General features: G+C 41.0%; 1 protein-coding gene across 1 annotated transcript in view; it reads left to right on the plus strand.

Moving 5' to 3' along the window:
* Positions 1–16,636, plus strand: part of LOC115096908 (dynein beta chain, flagellar outer arm-like) — a 630,228-nt gene that overhangs the window by 271,430 nt on the left and 342,162 nt on the right. Inside the window, 1 exon segment of the mRNA XM_029612190.1 lies at positions 8,916–9,046. Coding sequence (XP_029468050.1) covers positions 8,916–9,046 — 131 coding nt within the window.

The raw sequence follows: 16,636 nt of genomic DNA on the forward strand, positions 1-16,636 counted from the left end.
ATGGTGGTGAGCAGATATACATAAGTATTTTATAACCCACGAGTATGATATGTGTGCATTTTATAAAATATGTGCATTTCTACCCCCACAACATATGCACAAATGTAGGCTTACATGTTAATACTTGCAGTGCGTTTAAACCACGTATATCAATGCACTGAACCTGCAGACATTTTCTATCTATTTAAAAAATATATGCACGTATATTTTACACGTGAAAGTAAAGTGGGACTTTGTAAGTCAGCCAATTTTAAAAAGTTCACACACAAATTAAATTAACCAGTTTATCAAGTAATCCACCAATTCTCCAGGTCATTGAGACTTTCCTGGTTTTTCAGCCTCAGTTCCCCCCAATTCATTCAGGCCTCCCACCCAGCCAGTAGTACAAAATAAACATCTTTAATATCACTTAGGCCAGATAATTAGCAGGTATAAAAAAAACCACGAGTAAGTTGGAAAATGTGTACACATGTCTTTTTAAAACAGCAACTTGTGTGTGTAAGGGTTGGCTCTGTCTCAGCATGCCCTTAGACCACCCTTTTTTTACACACGCACATACGTGGGTGTGAAAGTAAAAATACGCCTATTTTTTACTTTTATAAAATACAGACTACACAAGTAGAGACTACTTACGTGTGCTAATTTTTATGTGCATAAAGTTTTAAAAATTCACCCCTTAGAGTAACACTGCATTCGGATGTGGATCAACTACTTTGCAAATGAGGTTTGTATATGTGATTTCATAGTCTCTGCACAATTGTGTTTGACAGAGGGAGTCTTCTTGATGAGCTGAAGACTTGAACATCTGAGTGGTTATCTTGATCACATCCTTTTTCTAGGAAGTAGAAGTATCTTTGAATGACTTCTGTCTGCTCTTAATTAAATACAAGTTTGCGTGAAGGGATGCAAAGCAACCATGAATTTCACATTTTCCATGTCAGTCTACTTGAATGTGTTGAGAATTAACGTTTCATGTTTAATTGAAGAGGAAGTGAAAGACATTAGTAGGAATACGTTGATGAAAGCATGTTAGATCGCCTCTCATTGAGGTTAAGAGTCTAAGTGGAGTTTGAATATACAGCGATATTCTTTGAGTCATGATGTTTGTTGCTGACAGATTGTATTTATATGAAGATTGGTGATGAGTTTGAAGAATCGACATATGTAGATGTTCCCCTGAAGCAGCCTCGTATATGAGACGAAACTTGTCCCTTGTTGGGATTTGGTGGGGTACCATTTTGAGTTGGAATTGGAAGCACTTTAGATGTCCAAATTGACTGGGATCCTATGTTAAAGCTATAAAATATTGGTAACTGATATATGATTCAAAAGTTTTACTATTGAATACATAAAACTTTGTGGATTAACAGTTTTTGTTTAGGCAATATTTTAGGTAGAATTGGAGTTTTTGGGATAGATGAGTTGATGAATGTGGAATCTGTGGATGTAGAGGTACTTCACTTATGTGTATGTGTGCATGAGACTTTTTTATTGATGGGGCGGTTTTTTGTTTCTGTAATTAAATTATCATTCTGATATACTGAGTAATGGTTGTGGAAAAAGTTTGTACAAACAAATATTGAGCAAAGTGGTATAAGAAGTTTGTAATACAACATATGATTGTATTTAAAATGTTGTGACATTAATAAAAATTGTTTCAAAAGGGAAAAAAGTGTTAAGAAATACTAAAATTGATAAATGTACTTACCTCTAGTAGTTTATTGTATTTACATTTAATTTGCCAATGATTATGCTTTTTCCTATTTTATTCAGGTGGATCCTTGTTCCACTTTTTGAAGGAATTTGTTTTTGGCTAAAATAGCCTCTTTCACTTTGCCTTATAACCAAGCTGGCAGTAACTTGTTTGGCCTTCCTTCTACCTTTCTTAATGCATGGAATACATCTGGATTGTGCTTCTAGGATGGTACTTTTAAACAATGTCCATGCTTGCTGTATACTCAATCTTTGAAGCTGCACCTTTCAGTTTTTTTTCTGTCTTCCTCATTTTATCAGTCTCCCTTTGACAGTTTAGTGCTAGAGCTGTAGATTTACTTATTGTCCCCTTACCAATTATTATTTGAAATCTGATTGTTATGGTCACTGTTGCCAAATGGCCCCACCCCCATTACCTCTCTCACCAAATCCTATGTTCCAGTAAGAGGATCTAAAATGGCTCCTTCTCTTGTCAGTTCCTGAACCAATTGCTCCATGAACAGGGCCGGTGCAAGGGGATTGGGCGCCCTAGGCAATTTCAGCCTTGTGCCGCCCCCCCCCACCCTCGCCCCAGTCGCAGTCCCGACTCCTCCCCCACCCTCCCAACCCCCCCCCAAAAAGAAAACTCACCTGGTGGTCCAGTGGGGGCCCAGGAGTGATCTGCCGCTCCCAGGGCCTCGGCTGCCACTAATCAAAATGGCGCCAGTAACCTTCAGCCCCCTACCATGTGACAGGGGCTACCAGTGCCATTGGTTGGCCCCTGTCACATGGTAGGGGCTAAAGGGTACCGGCGCCATTTTGGTTAGTGGCAGCTGAGGGCTCGGGAGCAGCAGATCGCTCCCGGGCCCTCTGCTGGACCACCAAGGGGGCGTCAGTAGGGTGCCACGGAGGGGGGGGGGTGGAGGCAGGGTGCCGCCTACCACGGCACCCCCTACCACTCGGCGCCCTAGGCACAGGCCTAGCTCACCTAGTGGTTCCTCCAGCCCTGTCCATGAAGCAGTCATTTATTCCATCAAAGAACTTTACCTCTCTATCAAGTCCTGATGTTAGATTTACCCAGTCAATATTGGGATAATTGAAATCTCCCTTTATTACTGCACTGCCGAATTGGTAAGCTTCCTTGATTTCTCTTAGCATTTCATCATCCGTCTTATCATTTTGGCCAGGTGGACAGTAGTATACTCCTATCACTATATTCTTCCCCCAATACACATGGGATTTCTACCCATAAAGATTCTTCTGGGCATGACTCTGTCATCCTAAACATGGATGACTCTGTCATCCTAAACATATCAGCTTAGTGTGATGTATCTGGCTAAGTGGTGACTGCTGATTGCAGCTGGACATTCAGCTGCTGCCACTTAGCCAGATCCATCTTACTAAATATTGGCCTCTATATTTTGGCCTTCCTTAGAAATATATTCAAATTCTTCAGTTAGTCCAAATCGCCACTGCTCGGATGATTGTGGGTGTTGGAAGAAGGGAATACATCACTCAGATTTTAACGATGCTTCGTTGGCTTCCATTCACCATTTGGGCAAAATATGTTTTTGATGGATAATGAGCAAGATAATGCAGAATGTTGGCCTGGACTATCTTAGCAGGGGCTTAGTACCTAATACTCCTTCTCCTAGCTAATTTGCAACCAACTAAAAGAAATTAATTTTGTTCCCTCAGTTAGGGAATGTACGGTAAGTTGCAATTAGTTTGCTCTGGAACAGCCTGCCTCTGAACCACAAAGGCGAATTTCAAAAACCACGTGGGAGCACATGTATGCGCATTTACCGGCTTGCATATATGGATGTGGTGATTTTATAATATACCCGCATATATGCGTGCATGGTATAAAATTGGCTACACACGCATATGTGTGTGCACAATTTTATATTGGCTTGCACATCTGCGTGCAAATGCCACCTCGATCGCATAGATGGGGGGGATTTTAGTAGATACGCACGCCGATGCAATTACCTGTTTCCCCAGTTTGTTCCGAGTTCACTCCAACAAAGCAGAGGACTTCCTAAAGCCCCTAGCTAACTTGCCTCCCTTTTACCCTATTAGCCAGACCCTTAAAACCCTGCTGACTAATCTCGTTTTTTTTGTTTCATGACTTAAATGCCATCCATAGCAGAAGTAAAGTTGCACGGTTAGGGACCCCGGTGCACGCTGGTATGTGTAAATACTTACGTCCTGGTTTCATTTATATTTCCTGGAATGCTGATGCCTTGCCCAGACCCCGCCCCTTTTATGAAGATAATTTTCCTTGCGTACCAGAGATCCACGTGTACCTGGGCGCCTCTTAAAATCCATGCGGCGCGTGCTGGGCTGACCCATACGTGTATTGCCTGGCTTGGGCACCCATAGGGCTATTAAAATTTGGATGGGGGTTAAACCCCTTTTTTTAATGAAGCATTTTCTTTTCTTTTTATTTATGAATGTTCATATACAACAAGAATAAATTTGTCAAGAAACAATACAGAAATAATATGTAGAAGAAAGATATAATCTAATACAATCCAATAAAGATTCTAAAATCATTAGCCCCCAATCTAACAGTGAAGGGGAATCAAGCTAAATTTAAGGGAATACACATGAAAGTAATATTATGTAAAGACCAAAAAATATATAGGTAGATTTTAAAAGGGTTGCACGTGTGCCCATAAATACGTGAATCTTGCTGCGCACAAAGGTACGTGCTATTTTATAAACTATACGCGTAGGTTATAAAATACTCTTCATGCGCGTATGTACAACTCTGCGCACATTTCCTTTGAATGTGAGAGAGAGACTCTTTATAAACCTCAGTCTGATACTCTATATATGGACTATTGTAAGGGGGCACTTTGATTTAGGGTGAGTTTCAGGAGGTGGGTTGGGGTTGGTGGGGTGCTGTTATGGACACATTCAGAGGTATTCATTGTAAAATTGACATCATTAAAGAATTTTAGACCTTATAAGTGAAGATAATTCTATTGAGCAGTTTATTTGCACACTGCAGTTTCTGCTAGCTGCATTGTACAAATCAACTCCTTTTCATCTAGACCCTAAATACTTGACTATACGTTTGCAAGGATACTTAAGAAGAAATGAAGTTGCTAAAGCCAGAACTTTCTTGTCGCATTGCTAGAAGCAATTTCCTCATATCCTGAGCAAATTTAATTATATCGGGGTATAACCCAACTTTTTTCCCCCCATAGTACAAAGCTTGTGATTTGCAGAAATAAAATTTATAACTGTATTAAGGTCCTGTTTGATAACAAAGGTGAGTGGGAGAGCTTCCTTCTCCTCAGCACCCAGTTCCAAGCCATCCAACAAAGCTGATGCATCCAAGCCTTCTGGTTTAATGCTTGCTCTTAAGGAAGAGTTCGCTGAATCTCCAGATCTCTGTCTATTTGGCAAATAGAAAATTTTATTCAAAGGAATACAATTCCCATTTTCATTGACTGCTAACTGATGATATTTTAATGTTGTATAGTTGGCCTTCTACGTCTACTTATAAGAAATAAAGGTCTGTCATTTTGTCTAGGTGTTCAAAATGTTTTTTGTTAAAAGCTTGTAATCCGCTATGTACAACATTGTTAAAATAGCAGAATATAAATTTATTAAATAAATATATTAAATATGTATTATCTTGGATCTCATGCCACACCATAATAAATTTTATTATTTAAATCACAAACTCAAAGTACAAGACCACAGGTTCCTTAAGAACCTTTTTGCTTGATCTTGCACATTGTCAAGAATTATTGTTGAATGATATCAGTTGATTGTTTAATAATGTCCCCTACGTTTAGAAGCTTCATTATTTGGTTTAATTTTTCTGCTTGCAGAAGCAGCATATTTTTAAAGGAGATTTTTAACTAGTGAGCTGAACAGACTGAAACCAGCATTCACAGCGAGACCGCATGCAGTCAGCCCTGAGATCTCATTGTAATAACGGCAGCTTTTATCGTGAAAAGCACACGGTCGTGTGTTACAGACACCCTTGACTTATGAAGGCAAATGGAAAACCTACAGAATGGATGAATGGCAGCTATTCAATTTATCCATTCACTGGTCTCTAGGTCTTCTCAATTGTCCTGATTTTTATTTTATTTATTTATTTATTGTCCACCTGTGACCAGCTGCAATATATGCAATGTGAAAAAAGCCCACCTGTAGGTACATTTCTTCCCTTTATTTCCTTCTGTTAGAATTGGCGTGATTGTCAGCTCCTGATTCCTTTCAGCTGCATTACACGGGTGAGCTGGAACTCTGATAAAGGAGTTATGTACAGCGATGACAAGAATTGATTTCCAATTTCCCTCCAGAATGGCTCTATCATTGCTCATGACTCAGGCAATTTAGCTTACGTTACAGCACTAGCCGGGAGCTATAGATCACGCTGACAGCCTTCTATTCGTGGAGGATGCCGATTTTTGACAAGATATTGAAAGAGCTATTTTATGAGAGCTTCCTTTATGAAATTGCTGCTCTCTGTTGTGGGATTATAGAGATGGAGCTTTAGTAGAGGAGCAGGAGAAAGGGTCACGGCTTATCAGACGTTATTCAGACAAACCTTCCTGAAAGGGCCATTGCTGTGCTCCTGCCATTGCTAGGTTGTGTTCTTTTTTTTCTTAGTGAAAGGCTATATTCTGTCACTGAGCAGCAATTCACACTTCTTCTGTGCAGAATGAAGATTAAGCATACATGGGGAAAAAGTCTCTGAAGTGACCAAACAAAACTGGCCAGTTTGGGCTTTTATGGAATATGTAGCCACTCGGTAATAACTGATGACATCAAAGCTTGCAGTGGGTCCTAAAGATTTCTTTTTTTTTTTTTCTTTTAACCAGTGGCAGAAAACAGGTTAAAAAAAAAAATTCAGAATAGCCGAGGGTGACCTTTAAAAGGGATCATGTTATTTTGTGACTGGCATATTCTGTTGTTGGGCTTTTACAATTAGGGCACACTAGAAGTGACTGAAAAGCTTGTAATTGCAGAATATTGGAAACAGCACGCATGCCACTGAGTGCCATTTTAAGGAGATAATTTTCACATGGGTGGCTGTGAGCGTAACATTAGCATGCACGCATGCGCATCCTATTCTTTAAACCTTGAGAGCGCGCACATTCTTGCGGTGCTGCATGGAAGGGTTAGGGTAAAAAAAAAAAAAAAAAGGGGGGTGGTTTCCGTGCATTCTGGGGCGCGGTTCAGAAGAAAGCGCAGAAGTTGCTATATTGTAATCGGTGCGCGCGCATACATTACTGAACTTGTCGGTGTGCTTTTGCACCTGCTAGTTGACTGCACGACTGAAATTGCACTTGTCTTTTGTTTTTGGGTGGGAGGTCTGGGTAACCCGTTGGGGGGGGGGGTTTGGGGGATTCAGGGTGAAGCGCTGGAACATCTGGGTGAGTTGGTGGAGATATCGTCGGAACGAGTCATTCCCAAGTACAGAACCACCACTAAGCGTTTCCAGAAGCAGAATGTGCATGCGCCTTATAAAATACCTCCCCCCACCCCCCCCCCCATTTAATTCTGGGTGCACATTTTTATAATCATTGCACATTTAAAATATATGTGTAGAGTTTTTATAAAATTGGTAGAGAAAGTATTTATATTCGTGCATTATAAATATCCGTGCATACTTTTGGGACAGCAATGCACCGTAGTTTATAAACCCTGCGGCTTCTTCCACAGAGTTTATAAAACACAAGCATAAATCTCTATTCGCTCACTTGCGCATGTAAATGATTTATCACAGACAGTTTTCAAAGTTGCACTTTCTCTCTCTTATACAAAAAAACAGCTCACTTTTTGTATTTGTAAAGAATTTACAACACTCCTAAGTATTGACATATTGTGCATCTAGGCTAGCAGATTTCCTCTATGCTAAAAATAAATGCTTATATTCAGTATTTGACATTATTATAATCCATATGCTATTTTGTTAGCCTGTTATCAAGAGAATTAAGTGCATTTATAGTATTTTATTGGCTATTAGATGCTAATAAATCTTTGCTGTTGTCATATGGCCCTCTCCAAATGCCATCTTAAAAGGATACATTGAGTTTCTTATTGGACATACAATAAAACAGCTGTAAAGCTTATCTGATTGGTTCTGTGTGTTCAAAACTGCACAAGAGGGGACAGTCTTTTGAACCATGTCTCAGGGGAGTCAATTCGTCATCAAAGCACGTACAGCATTTTTTTTTCAGTTATTTTGTGCTTATTAAGTTTAATTTGTAAATGAAGAAATAATAATAAAAATCCCTCAGAAAAAAAGAAACAGGTTGTCCCTAAAGTGCTATGAAAGAGTTCATTAGCAACACATGGCAGGAGAGCACAGCTGTTGAACTCCCAAGAGAAATGGAAATTTTAGACGGGCGATTTTCCTGAATGCCCCCGTAGTAAACAAATTATTCTGTTGTTAATGCGACATCCGGACAATCTGAGCCAGGGTATGTTCATCATGGCTAAGCTAACATGAGGAGAATGGGTCACGAGAAGGGAGATTTCACCTCTGTTTGCCTCCATTTTGCCCCTGGCATTTATCCCAATTGAAACCCCGAGACATTTGCACTGATAAATTGAGCGCAGTTTTTGCACTGCAGCAAAACATTGATAAATCCCTGCTGTTATTTCCTTATGGAGAGAAATGGGAGAGAAATAGGGCATTCTCATTTTTGTAGACTCTGAATATGCATTCATCTATTTTTCGGTAGTATCAGTGAATGCTTAACTAACATCTTTGTTGCAAAGGCCTGGATTCTTCATTCTATCGCAGAATGATGAATCCTGCAAAAACGGGGGGGCAAGCCTGCGAAAGCCAGCAGCCTTCGCTGCCGGCTTTCACACCGAATAGCGCCACTGTGAAAGGTGGCGCTATTCTGCATGCTACTGGCAATGATAAGGTTACTAACCTTATCGCCGCCAGCGAAGACATCGCCGGGTCCGCGCCCTCGCCACCCCAACTCCTCCCCTCGCTGCCCCGACTCCACCCCCAGCATGTTATCGCACGCGATAAGCCTTTGAAAATGACCCCCAAAGTTTGGAACTTTTTAGAATCAAGAGCTTCCCTTCTAATACATATAATTGTATTTTCTGATTTACTATGACAGCCTGGTTTCTATCCCAGTACAGCTTTCCTTAATTCCCAAGGCCCAATTTCTTTTCTAAGCCATCATTAACACTTTCCTCCTTGTGATTATGAAATTGTTTTGTAGAGCCAACCATGCTGTATCTGAAGAACATCTTGATGATTAAACAAGCAGGAAGTGAAGGAACCTCTCCAACAGCAGTAGGAATCCTATACTCTGACAAAAACATGGTGCAGACTTTCTGTAAAATCTTTCAGGTCAGTTACTGCCATGCACTTGGCAGGTTTTGCATCCTTTGCCTAACATGGGATCCATTTTATTGTTGTTAGTTTTATAATACAGAAGTGGGAAGAAGTGCCATGAACTTAAATTTGAAGCAGAACGTGTGGCTTCGGCTTATCCTGAGGAATGCGTACCGCAGGAGACTGGGGGATACATTCCAATTGTTTAGACTGTGGTAAAAGCAGAAATATTGGGAAGCCAGAAGGTATGCAGAATACATGTGCTCAGTGAGACACTAATACTATTATTATTATTATTATTATTATTATTATTATATTTTAGAGGGAATGGGGCAATTCGAATGTGCAGCAAGACATACCAGTAAAATTCCTTGCAAAATGATGAGGCTGTGAAATAATTGAGCCAAGAAAACCTTTCCATTGTTAATTCTTTTCGTTTTCAAATCTTATACATGTTTTTCATAGCACAGACCAAAAATGAATATCATTTTCATCCTTCTGACTGCTTCCATTATCAATCCATATATATTTTCTAGCAGGTATTATGATCTTTTTTACATTAGTTCACAGCATGGGGCCCTCTTGGCATGATTTTAGTTTAAAAGGAAAATCTCTTACAATGGGCTGAAGTAAAAGGACAAGAATGTTCATTTTTATTTTTATTTTTTGCAGTGTAGACACCTTCAGCTCTCTTTTGCTTGCTGAGTGCTTTCAGTGTTAATGCAGCACTCTTCAGCATGGATTCAGTGTCCATTCTGAATAAGTAAATTAGTAGTGTACTACGCTAATTGATGACTTCTGTTACGGTAGGCACTCCGGCTCAATCGGGGATTGCATTCAAAGGTTCCAAGCTGAGAGTCTGCACGCGTGCACAATTGACAAACCGGACCCACATGATCAGGGGCCTAAAGCTTTGCTCTGTAAAATTTTTTTTTTTTTCCTTTTTGACCTTTAAAAAAAAAAAAGAACAAAAAAAAGAGAGGTTACCATTTCCAGTCATGTTTGTGCTTTACAAGCAGCTTCAGGGGGTCAGAATGTGATGGTGAAAGGTTTGTGTTCAGCTCTGCCAGGTACACACATCAAACAGTGCTGGCGACCCTTTTATTGTTGTCTCCGATCGAAACAAGTAAAACAGAAGCATCTCCAGGGTTTCATTCTTCTGCTTTGTAAACTACTTGCCAAGCATCTGTACACACTTGAAAAAGTATTTGTATTCAGAGGGGTTGCTTCTCTTCTGGTTTTTTTTTTTTTTATATGAATAGCTGTACATTTTTCTGACAAACCCTTAACTGGAGGTTCTGATGATGATAATGCCAAGGGGACCATGTAGAAGTTCGTTCTTACTTAACAGCAAATTATAGAAAATGGATGCAGTTCACAAAGCTTGTAATGACCTATAATAAATCTGTGCTTGAACATGTTGGGCTGTAATGCGTTTCCATACCTCTTTGTCATCGCACCCTATTGGAAATCCCATTAGGAATCTCATGAGGATCCTTGTGTTTGTCTCCCTCTTGTCTCTTCTGAACACATTTTATTTCTCCCCTCTCATCTCGTACTACTTGCTGTTGGGCAAAAGGGCATAAAACTTTACCCTAAAATATAATTCAATTCATTTTTTTGAGAAGACAAAAAAGCTAAGAAGAGAAATGTCCTTCCAGTGGCTAGGTTGGTTTCATGACAATATCCTTTTATTAGTAGGTTTGCACTAAAATAATTAACTAACAAGCACGAACCCTTTAGCTTGTTGCATGCTTCCTGAAATAGGTTTAATATGTGTCAAGACCTGTTAGTGGTAAAGCAAATTATCAATTAAAGTACAGGTTGGAAAGGAAACGTGCAACAAATTATTGTGAAAAAAATTACAAATTCAAATTATGTGAAGAAACAACCGTACAAATATTATGAACAAAAAATATTGCCATTTATAACTGAGCTGAACGCCACCATAACTTTGGTGTGCGATTATGCTCTACATTTTAATCATTTGCCCCACAAACTCAAAGGAATGTCTTTTGTAGATGAATTTTTGTATGCATGTAAAAAAATCATTTCATGACTTATTTATCATATCCAATTTTGTAGAAATAGCCATTCTTTAAAAGTTCAGTACAACTTCCCTGTCCTGTGTGAACCACATTTGAAACCACTCGTCTTCATCAGGGCTTTTCTTGTTGGAAGACGTTGCAATACAGCTAACGCATTGTATAGAAACAGGAAAAACAATGCGAATTTCAAATCCCAGATGTCACTGACTGAATAAAAGTCACTTGATATCTCAACACCAATCATAATAGTGAATGATGCCTTCAAGACATATATTTTATAAAATAGAATGCCACCAAATGGTATTACTGACTGTAATTTAAAAATCCAATGTAGCTCTTTTTTATTTATAAATGCCACTCTATCCCCTCCACATTTGAAAGGAGATACATGCTCAATTATTGACCAATGCAATTCTTAAAAAAACACAAAACAAAACAAAAACCCCAAGGCTGACATACAGTGCTATGGAACAGGTGCTTGCGATTCTGAGGTATTCACACAAATTTGTGTTTGGTTAACCCCATCTTCACCTAACCTTATAGTGCAGCCAACGTATAACAGTGGGCACAGACACATTTTGACGAGAACTACAAAGAGGGGTAGATTTTAAAACCCTGGCGCCAATTTTCAAAAGGGCCCGGCCACGTGCATAAACCTCGGATGCATGTAAGTGCCGGGCTGTAAAAGGGGGCGGTCCAGGGGCAGGGCGGGGCTACAGGCCACTTGGTACAGCGGCCATTTGCCATTGTGCCGGGGGGATCATGCACCAGCAGGGTGCCGGCGCGCGCAACTTGCTCCTTCGCAGGAGCAAAAGGTAAAATACAAAATTTAGGGGTAGCTAGGATAGGGATAGGGGAAGGGAAAGGGAGGTTAGGGTAGGGGGGGGGGGTTGGGAAGTTCCCTCCCAGTCCGCTCCTTAATTAGAGCGGATTGGGAAGGAACTGGGGAAGGTCCCTGATGCGTCGCTGCACATATTTACAAAATTATACCCCCCCCCCTTTCGCGCGCCGACCCAAAATTTTATAACATGCATGAGATCTTTGTAGCTGAAGCCTGAAGTAGGATTGGTCCAGCTTTCACCCACCATTGCTTGCACATAGTTGCAAAATGTACAATATTATCAGAAATTAATATATGATCCCACTCATGACATTAGTGTAACAATCCAAGACATACAACATGCTGAAAAAGTTGGGTTTTTTTTTTTGGAAATTGAAAGTGCCACAGTTTTTTATAACTAAAAATCCGTGGAAAGCATTGTTTTATATAGTTCCTAAATTGCACAAATCTTTAGTTAATCCTTTGGGGAGACCTGTTGTGTTATCAGTGGGTTCTATTTTAGAACCCTAATCTATTTTTTGGATACTTTTTTGAAAATGACAGTGCCATGTCCACTATTATACATTGGCCAAACTAAAGACTGGTGGGGGTGAGGGTAACTATACGTAAAGGTTTTATGTTAATACTTCTAAAACACATTTGCCTAGAGTACAACACTGTATGCCCCATATCGTTTTTTTTTTAAGAATTGCATTAGACAGAACTTGAGCATGTACCTCCTTTCAAATAAAAAAGAACAATATTGGATCTTTAAATTGCAGTCAGTAATACTGCTTCCCATTAAAGGTGACACAGACTGGTATTCTATTTTATAAAGAATCTTTTGAAGACATTGTTTACTATTATGATTGATGCTGAAATATCACTTGAGTTTTCTTCAGTCAGTGACTGATTAATTCAGTCACATTCTGTGACGGTTGTCATCTGTGAGTTGCCCCAGGAACGAGCAACCAAATGCCAGGGGAGTCAAATCCAGGCCACCACAGATAGAGAGACTTCCGCCTAGGCCAGCCACCTTCCCTTTGGGTTGAGCCCTCTGGTGCGAGCCATCCAGTGCTCCTACCATGTGACAGGGGCCGGCCAATGGCATGGATACCCTGTCACATGGTAAGGGCAAAGGGCCATCGGCGCCATTTTGATTAGTGGCAGCCGACGGCCCGGGAGCGGGAGATCGCTCCCGGGACCCCCACTGGACCACCAGGTACCTGTAAAATGTTTTTGGGGGGGTCAGGAGGGTGGGGGAAGCTAAGGGATTAGTTTTAAAGGGTCGGGGTGGGTTTTTTGTTTATCGGCTCGGACGCAGCTGATAAACAAAACCGCAATCGGGCCAGACGGAAAAAAAACCCACGATGTGAATCGCAAACGGAATCAGAACCGATTCCGGTTCCGATTCACATCTCTAATTTCTACAAGCACATTATATAAAGATTTTTATGTGCATACCAAAATTCATCTACAAAAGACATTACTTTGAGTTTGCGGGACAAATGATTAAAATGTAGAATATAATCATACATCACAGTTATGGTGGAGTTCAGCTCCACGTATTTATTGCTCACAATGGAGGTAATTTTCAAAAGGATTTACCGTATGTGCGTAAATATACTTTTGAAAATTGCTACGGTATATGCTATTTTTACGTATGTGAATCCTTTAGAAAATTATCCTCACAATTATTTTGGCTGTTTGTAGGCATAATTTGGATTTACAGTTTTTCATTATACACAATAAACAAAGCCATGTGTAAGGGAGGAGAATTCCCCAAAACTGTCCCTTATTAGCAGAGTCTTAACAGACCTGAGAGGAAGGTCAGAGCAGAGAAGGAGTGATAGGTTTGACGCTCTCCAGTGGGAGGTGTCATGAGTTTAACAAAACTCCTGTGTCCTTTATGGTTCACGGTTCTTTGGGTTTCTCCCTCCAAGGGGAGAGGTCATTCTTTGGGGTGTGTCTAGTTAAGAGAGAGGCCCTGGACTGTGCTCTCTTACAAGAGGAGGGGGTTGCCAGTCTTGCCTCCTGTCCTGGGAAACTAGATAGGGGAGGGTGGGGAGACCCAAGGTCAGGGTCCCCAGGCCTGCAAGACCTGGGAGGTCTTGTCTTGGGGGGGGGGGGGGTTCAAGAGTGATTCCTGAGATTTACTAATGTCTCTAAAGAAGAAGGGAGTGACGGCCACACCCTTTGTTCTGTCTGAGAGGGATTTCAGAGGATTGTCCTTTGTGTTAATCAGAGGAAAGACTGCCTAAGAGGGAAAAGGTCCCAAGAGCTACAAGTCTGAAAAAAAAAGGAACCAATCAGGTTGCGAGAAACAGAGAAGCTGAACCCAGAAGTGCCGGTACCAGGGGCGTGCCCAGGGAGATTTCTTTCTCTGAGAGTTTAGAACTTTTCTTTTTTATACTGAGACCATATTGTCTACTGATTGTTCAGCAAACCATAGCGTACCCACTGTGGTTTTTGTTTCCTAATAATCAATTTACCAGTAAATGACTTTATAGTTAACAACAGCTACAACAACTGTTTCCCTTCCTCCCACCCCCCATGCAGGTAGAATTTGGGAGCGTGGGTGCAGCCATGATCCCTCTGCATTGCCAGCAGACGTTGAAGCAGGAGCTGCAATGTAGCATAATGACATTTAATATGAACCGGCTGTTTTGTACAAGGAAGTCGCCCACTGATATCCATTCGGTTCTAGCATTTAAAAAAAAAAAAATGGATTCAAAAGATTAGTGACAGAACGCTTTGAAGCAGCAGCCACTTCAGGCTAATGACATAATTACTGCATGTAACCAGTTGTAAAGTAATTATGCACCATTATAGTGTTTTTTTGCTATGGAAATGTGATCCATCTTGGCAGATGAATATGAGGCATGCAAGCCTAGTTATCGCCAAGCATGCCAAAAAAAGTAAAATGGAAATTACACTACAGAGGTTACAAAGAAAAGGAAGGAGTTGACTGTAAATAAAGCAAAGAAAATGTAGTGAAAGGATGCAGAAGGGGTGTGTCAGGGGTTTGAGGAGGGGGAGATATATGTATGTATGGGGCTGTGTATGGGGAATATGTGTGGCTGGAGGAAGTGTGTTTGGGAGACATGAGTGTGTGCGTGTGGAGCATCTTTTAATTCTCTCTTTCAAGTCCCTGTGCTGCCTTCTAACCTCAGCACTCTGCTGCGACCAGACATTTTAGTCTGGAGCAGGGTTTCCCAACCAGTGTGCCTGTTATGGTTTCGAGGTGTTTGAGTGGATTCTTGGGTACTGTGGCAGATGACCACGCCCACGGGGAGGAGCCCCATGGGGAGCCACAGTACTGGGCTAGACTCAGGACGCACAAACACAGAGATAGTCTTTTATTGTACAGCTTGTGTATACCACCAGAGGTGGCAGTAGTGAGGTGATCCAGAGATAGCAGTCCAGGGAACCTCGGCAGAGTGAACCCGTCTCACCAAGATGGTAGAGGAATAACCAGGTGTAGGTTTCCCAGCACGGCAGAGCTGTAGATGAGACAGACTGAGAATTAGATTACTCACTAGATGATAGCTGCAAGGTTGATGATTCCATCAGGCAGAAGTAGATGGTAACAGGCATCGGTGCAGGGAGAGCAGGCCCTCGAGGAGCGAATACCTGATCCCAGTAAGGCACCTGAAAGAAAGAAAAGGGCCCCCGAGGAGCGGGTACCCAGGTTAGATGAATATCCCGAAGGGCAGAGAGAGCTTCCAGCGGCAACACGGAAGCAGCAGAGTAGCTTAGACCGGACGAGTCCAATCCAATCCAATCCAATCCAATCCAATCCTTGTCTACCAGCACCTCTCTCCCTTTGTTTTAAAATTTGGAAGTGAGACTGGTGGGGTTTTCAGTGCTTTCCTAGCTCTGCTTTTGGTCCTATAACTTCTCCCTGTGTCCGCAGTGCCCCTTCTGTGAGGGCTGGTGTGCCACACAGTATTTTTGTTAACGTAGGTGTGCCTAGGGCTTGAAAATGATGGGGGAAGACTGAGTTAGGGGATATGCTGAAGACAGCACCCATGATAAGTGCATCTCAATTGTTTTTGCATACAGAGCTATACAAATATTACCACAGCCTTAGTTGTACATCCAAGCTGTGGCTGGATATATAGATTACTATCATGTCTTTTTCAGTAGCAGCTTCTAAAAGCAGTCAGGTACTTTGTTTAATCCTTTTTGCTTTGCCTAGTGTTGGTAAAAGAGAAATCCTGAGGCAATGAAGACCTGGTTTTCTTTTATTGTAACACCAGCCTGCCGTTTTGAGTTCTTTCCTGCATCAGATGGGTTCCTTTATCTGCCAATTAATTCACTGTCTCAGACTTGGGTGAAACTGGTTTGTTTTTTTTCTCACGTTAAATATTGTTTCCTGCTAACTTCTTTTCTCCGCTGCACAGGGTTCTTTTTGACAGTGGTTAGGTCAACTCGTCAAGCGTCTTGCGACATCCTCTGTTAATTCTTTGTGTGTGAAACTTCTACACCCTCAGGATCCGTGCAGAGTTCGGAATGAAAGGAAGAGGTAGAACCGTTAGGAATCATTCTGCATTTCCTCCTTAACCTGTTAATACCGTTGAAGGGCATTCGGGATTGATAGACTCGATATTCCTCATCCTTTTTTTTTTTTTTCCTGTACACCTGCGGATCCATAGCGGAGGGGTTTCATTTATTTATTTTTCTAAATAAGCATTTACGATAAAATCATCCTGTATTAAAAGTTGTCAGCAAATG

The sequence above is a fragment of the Rhinatrema bivittatum genome, chromosome 8 (genome assembly GCF_901001135.1).
Source record: "Rhinatrema bivittatum chromosome 8, aRhiBiv1.1, whole genome shotgun sequence".
In the NCBI taxonomy this organism is placed as follows: domain Eukaryota; kingdom Metazoa; phylum Chordata; class Amphibia; order Gymnophiona; family Rhinatrematidae; genus Rhinatrema; species Rhinatrema bivittatum.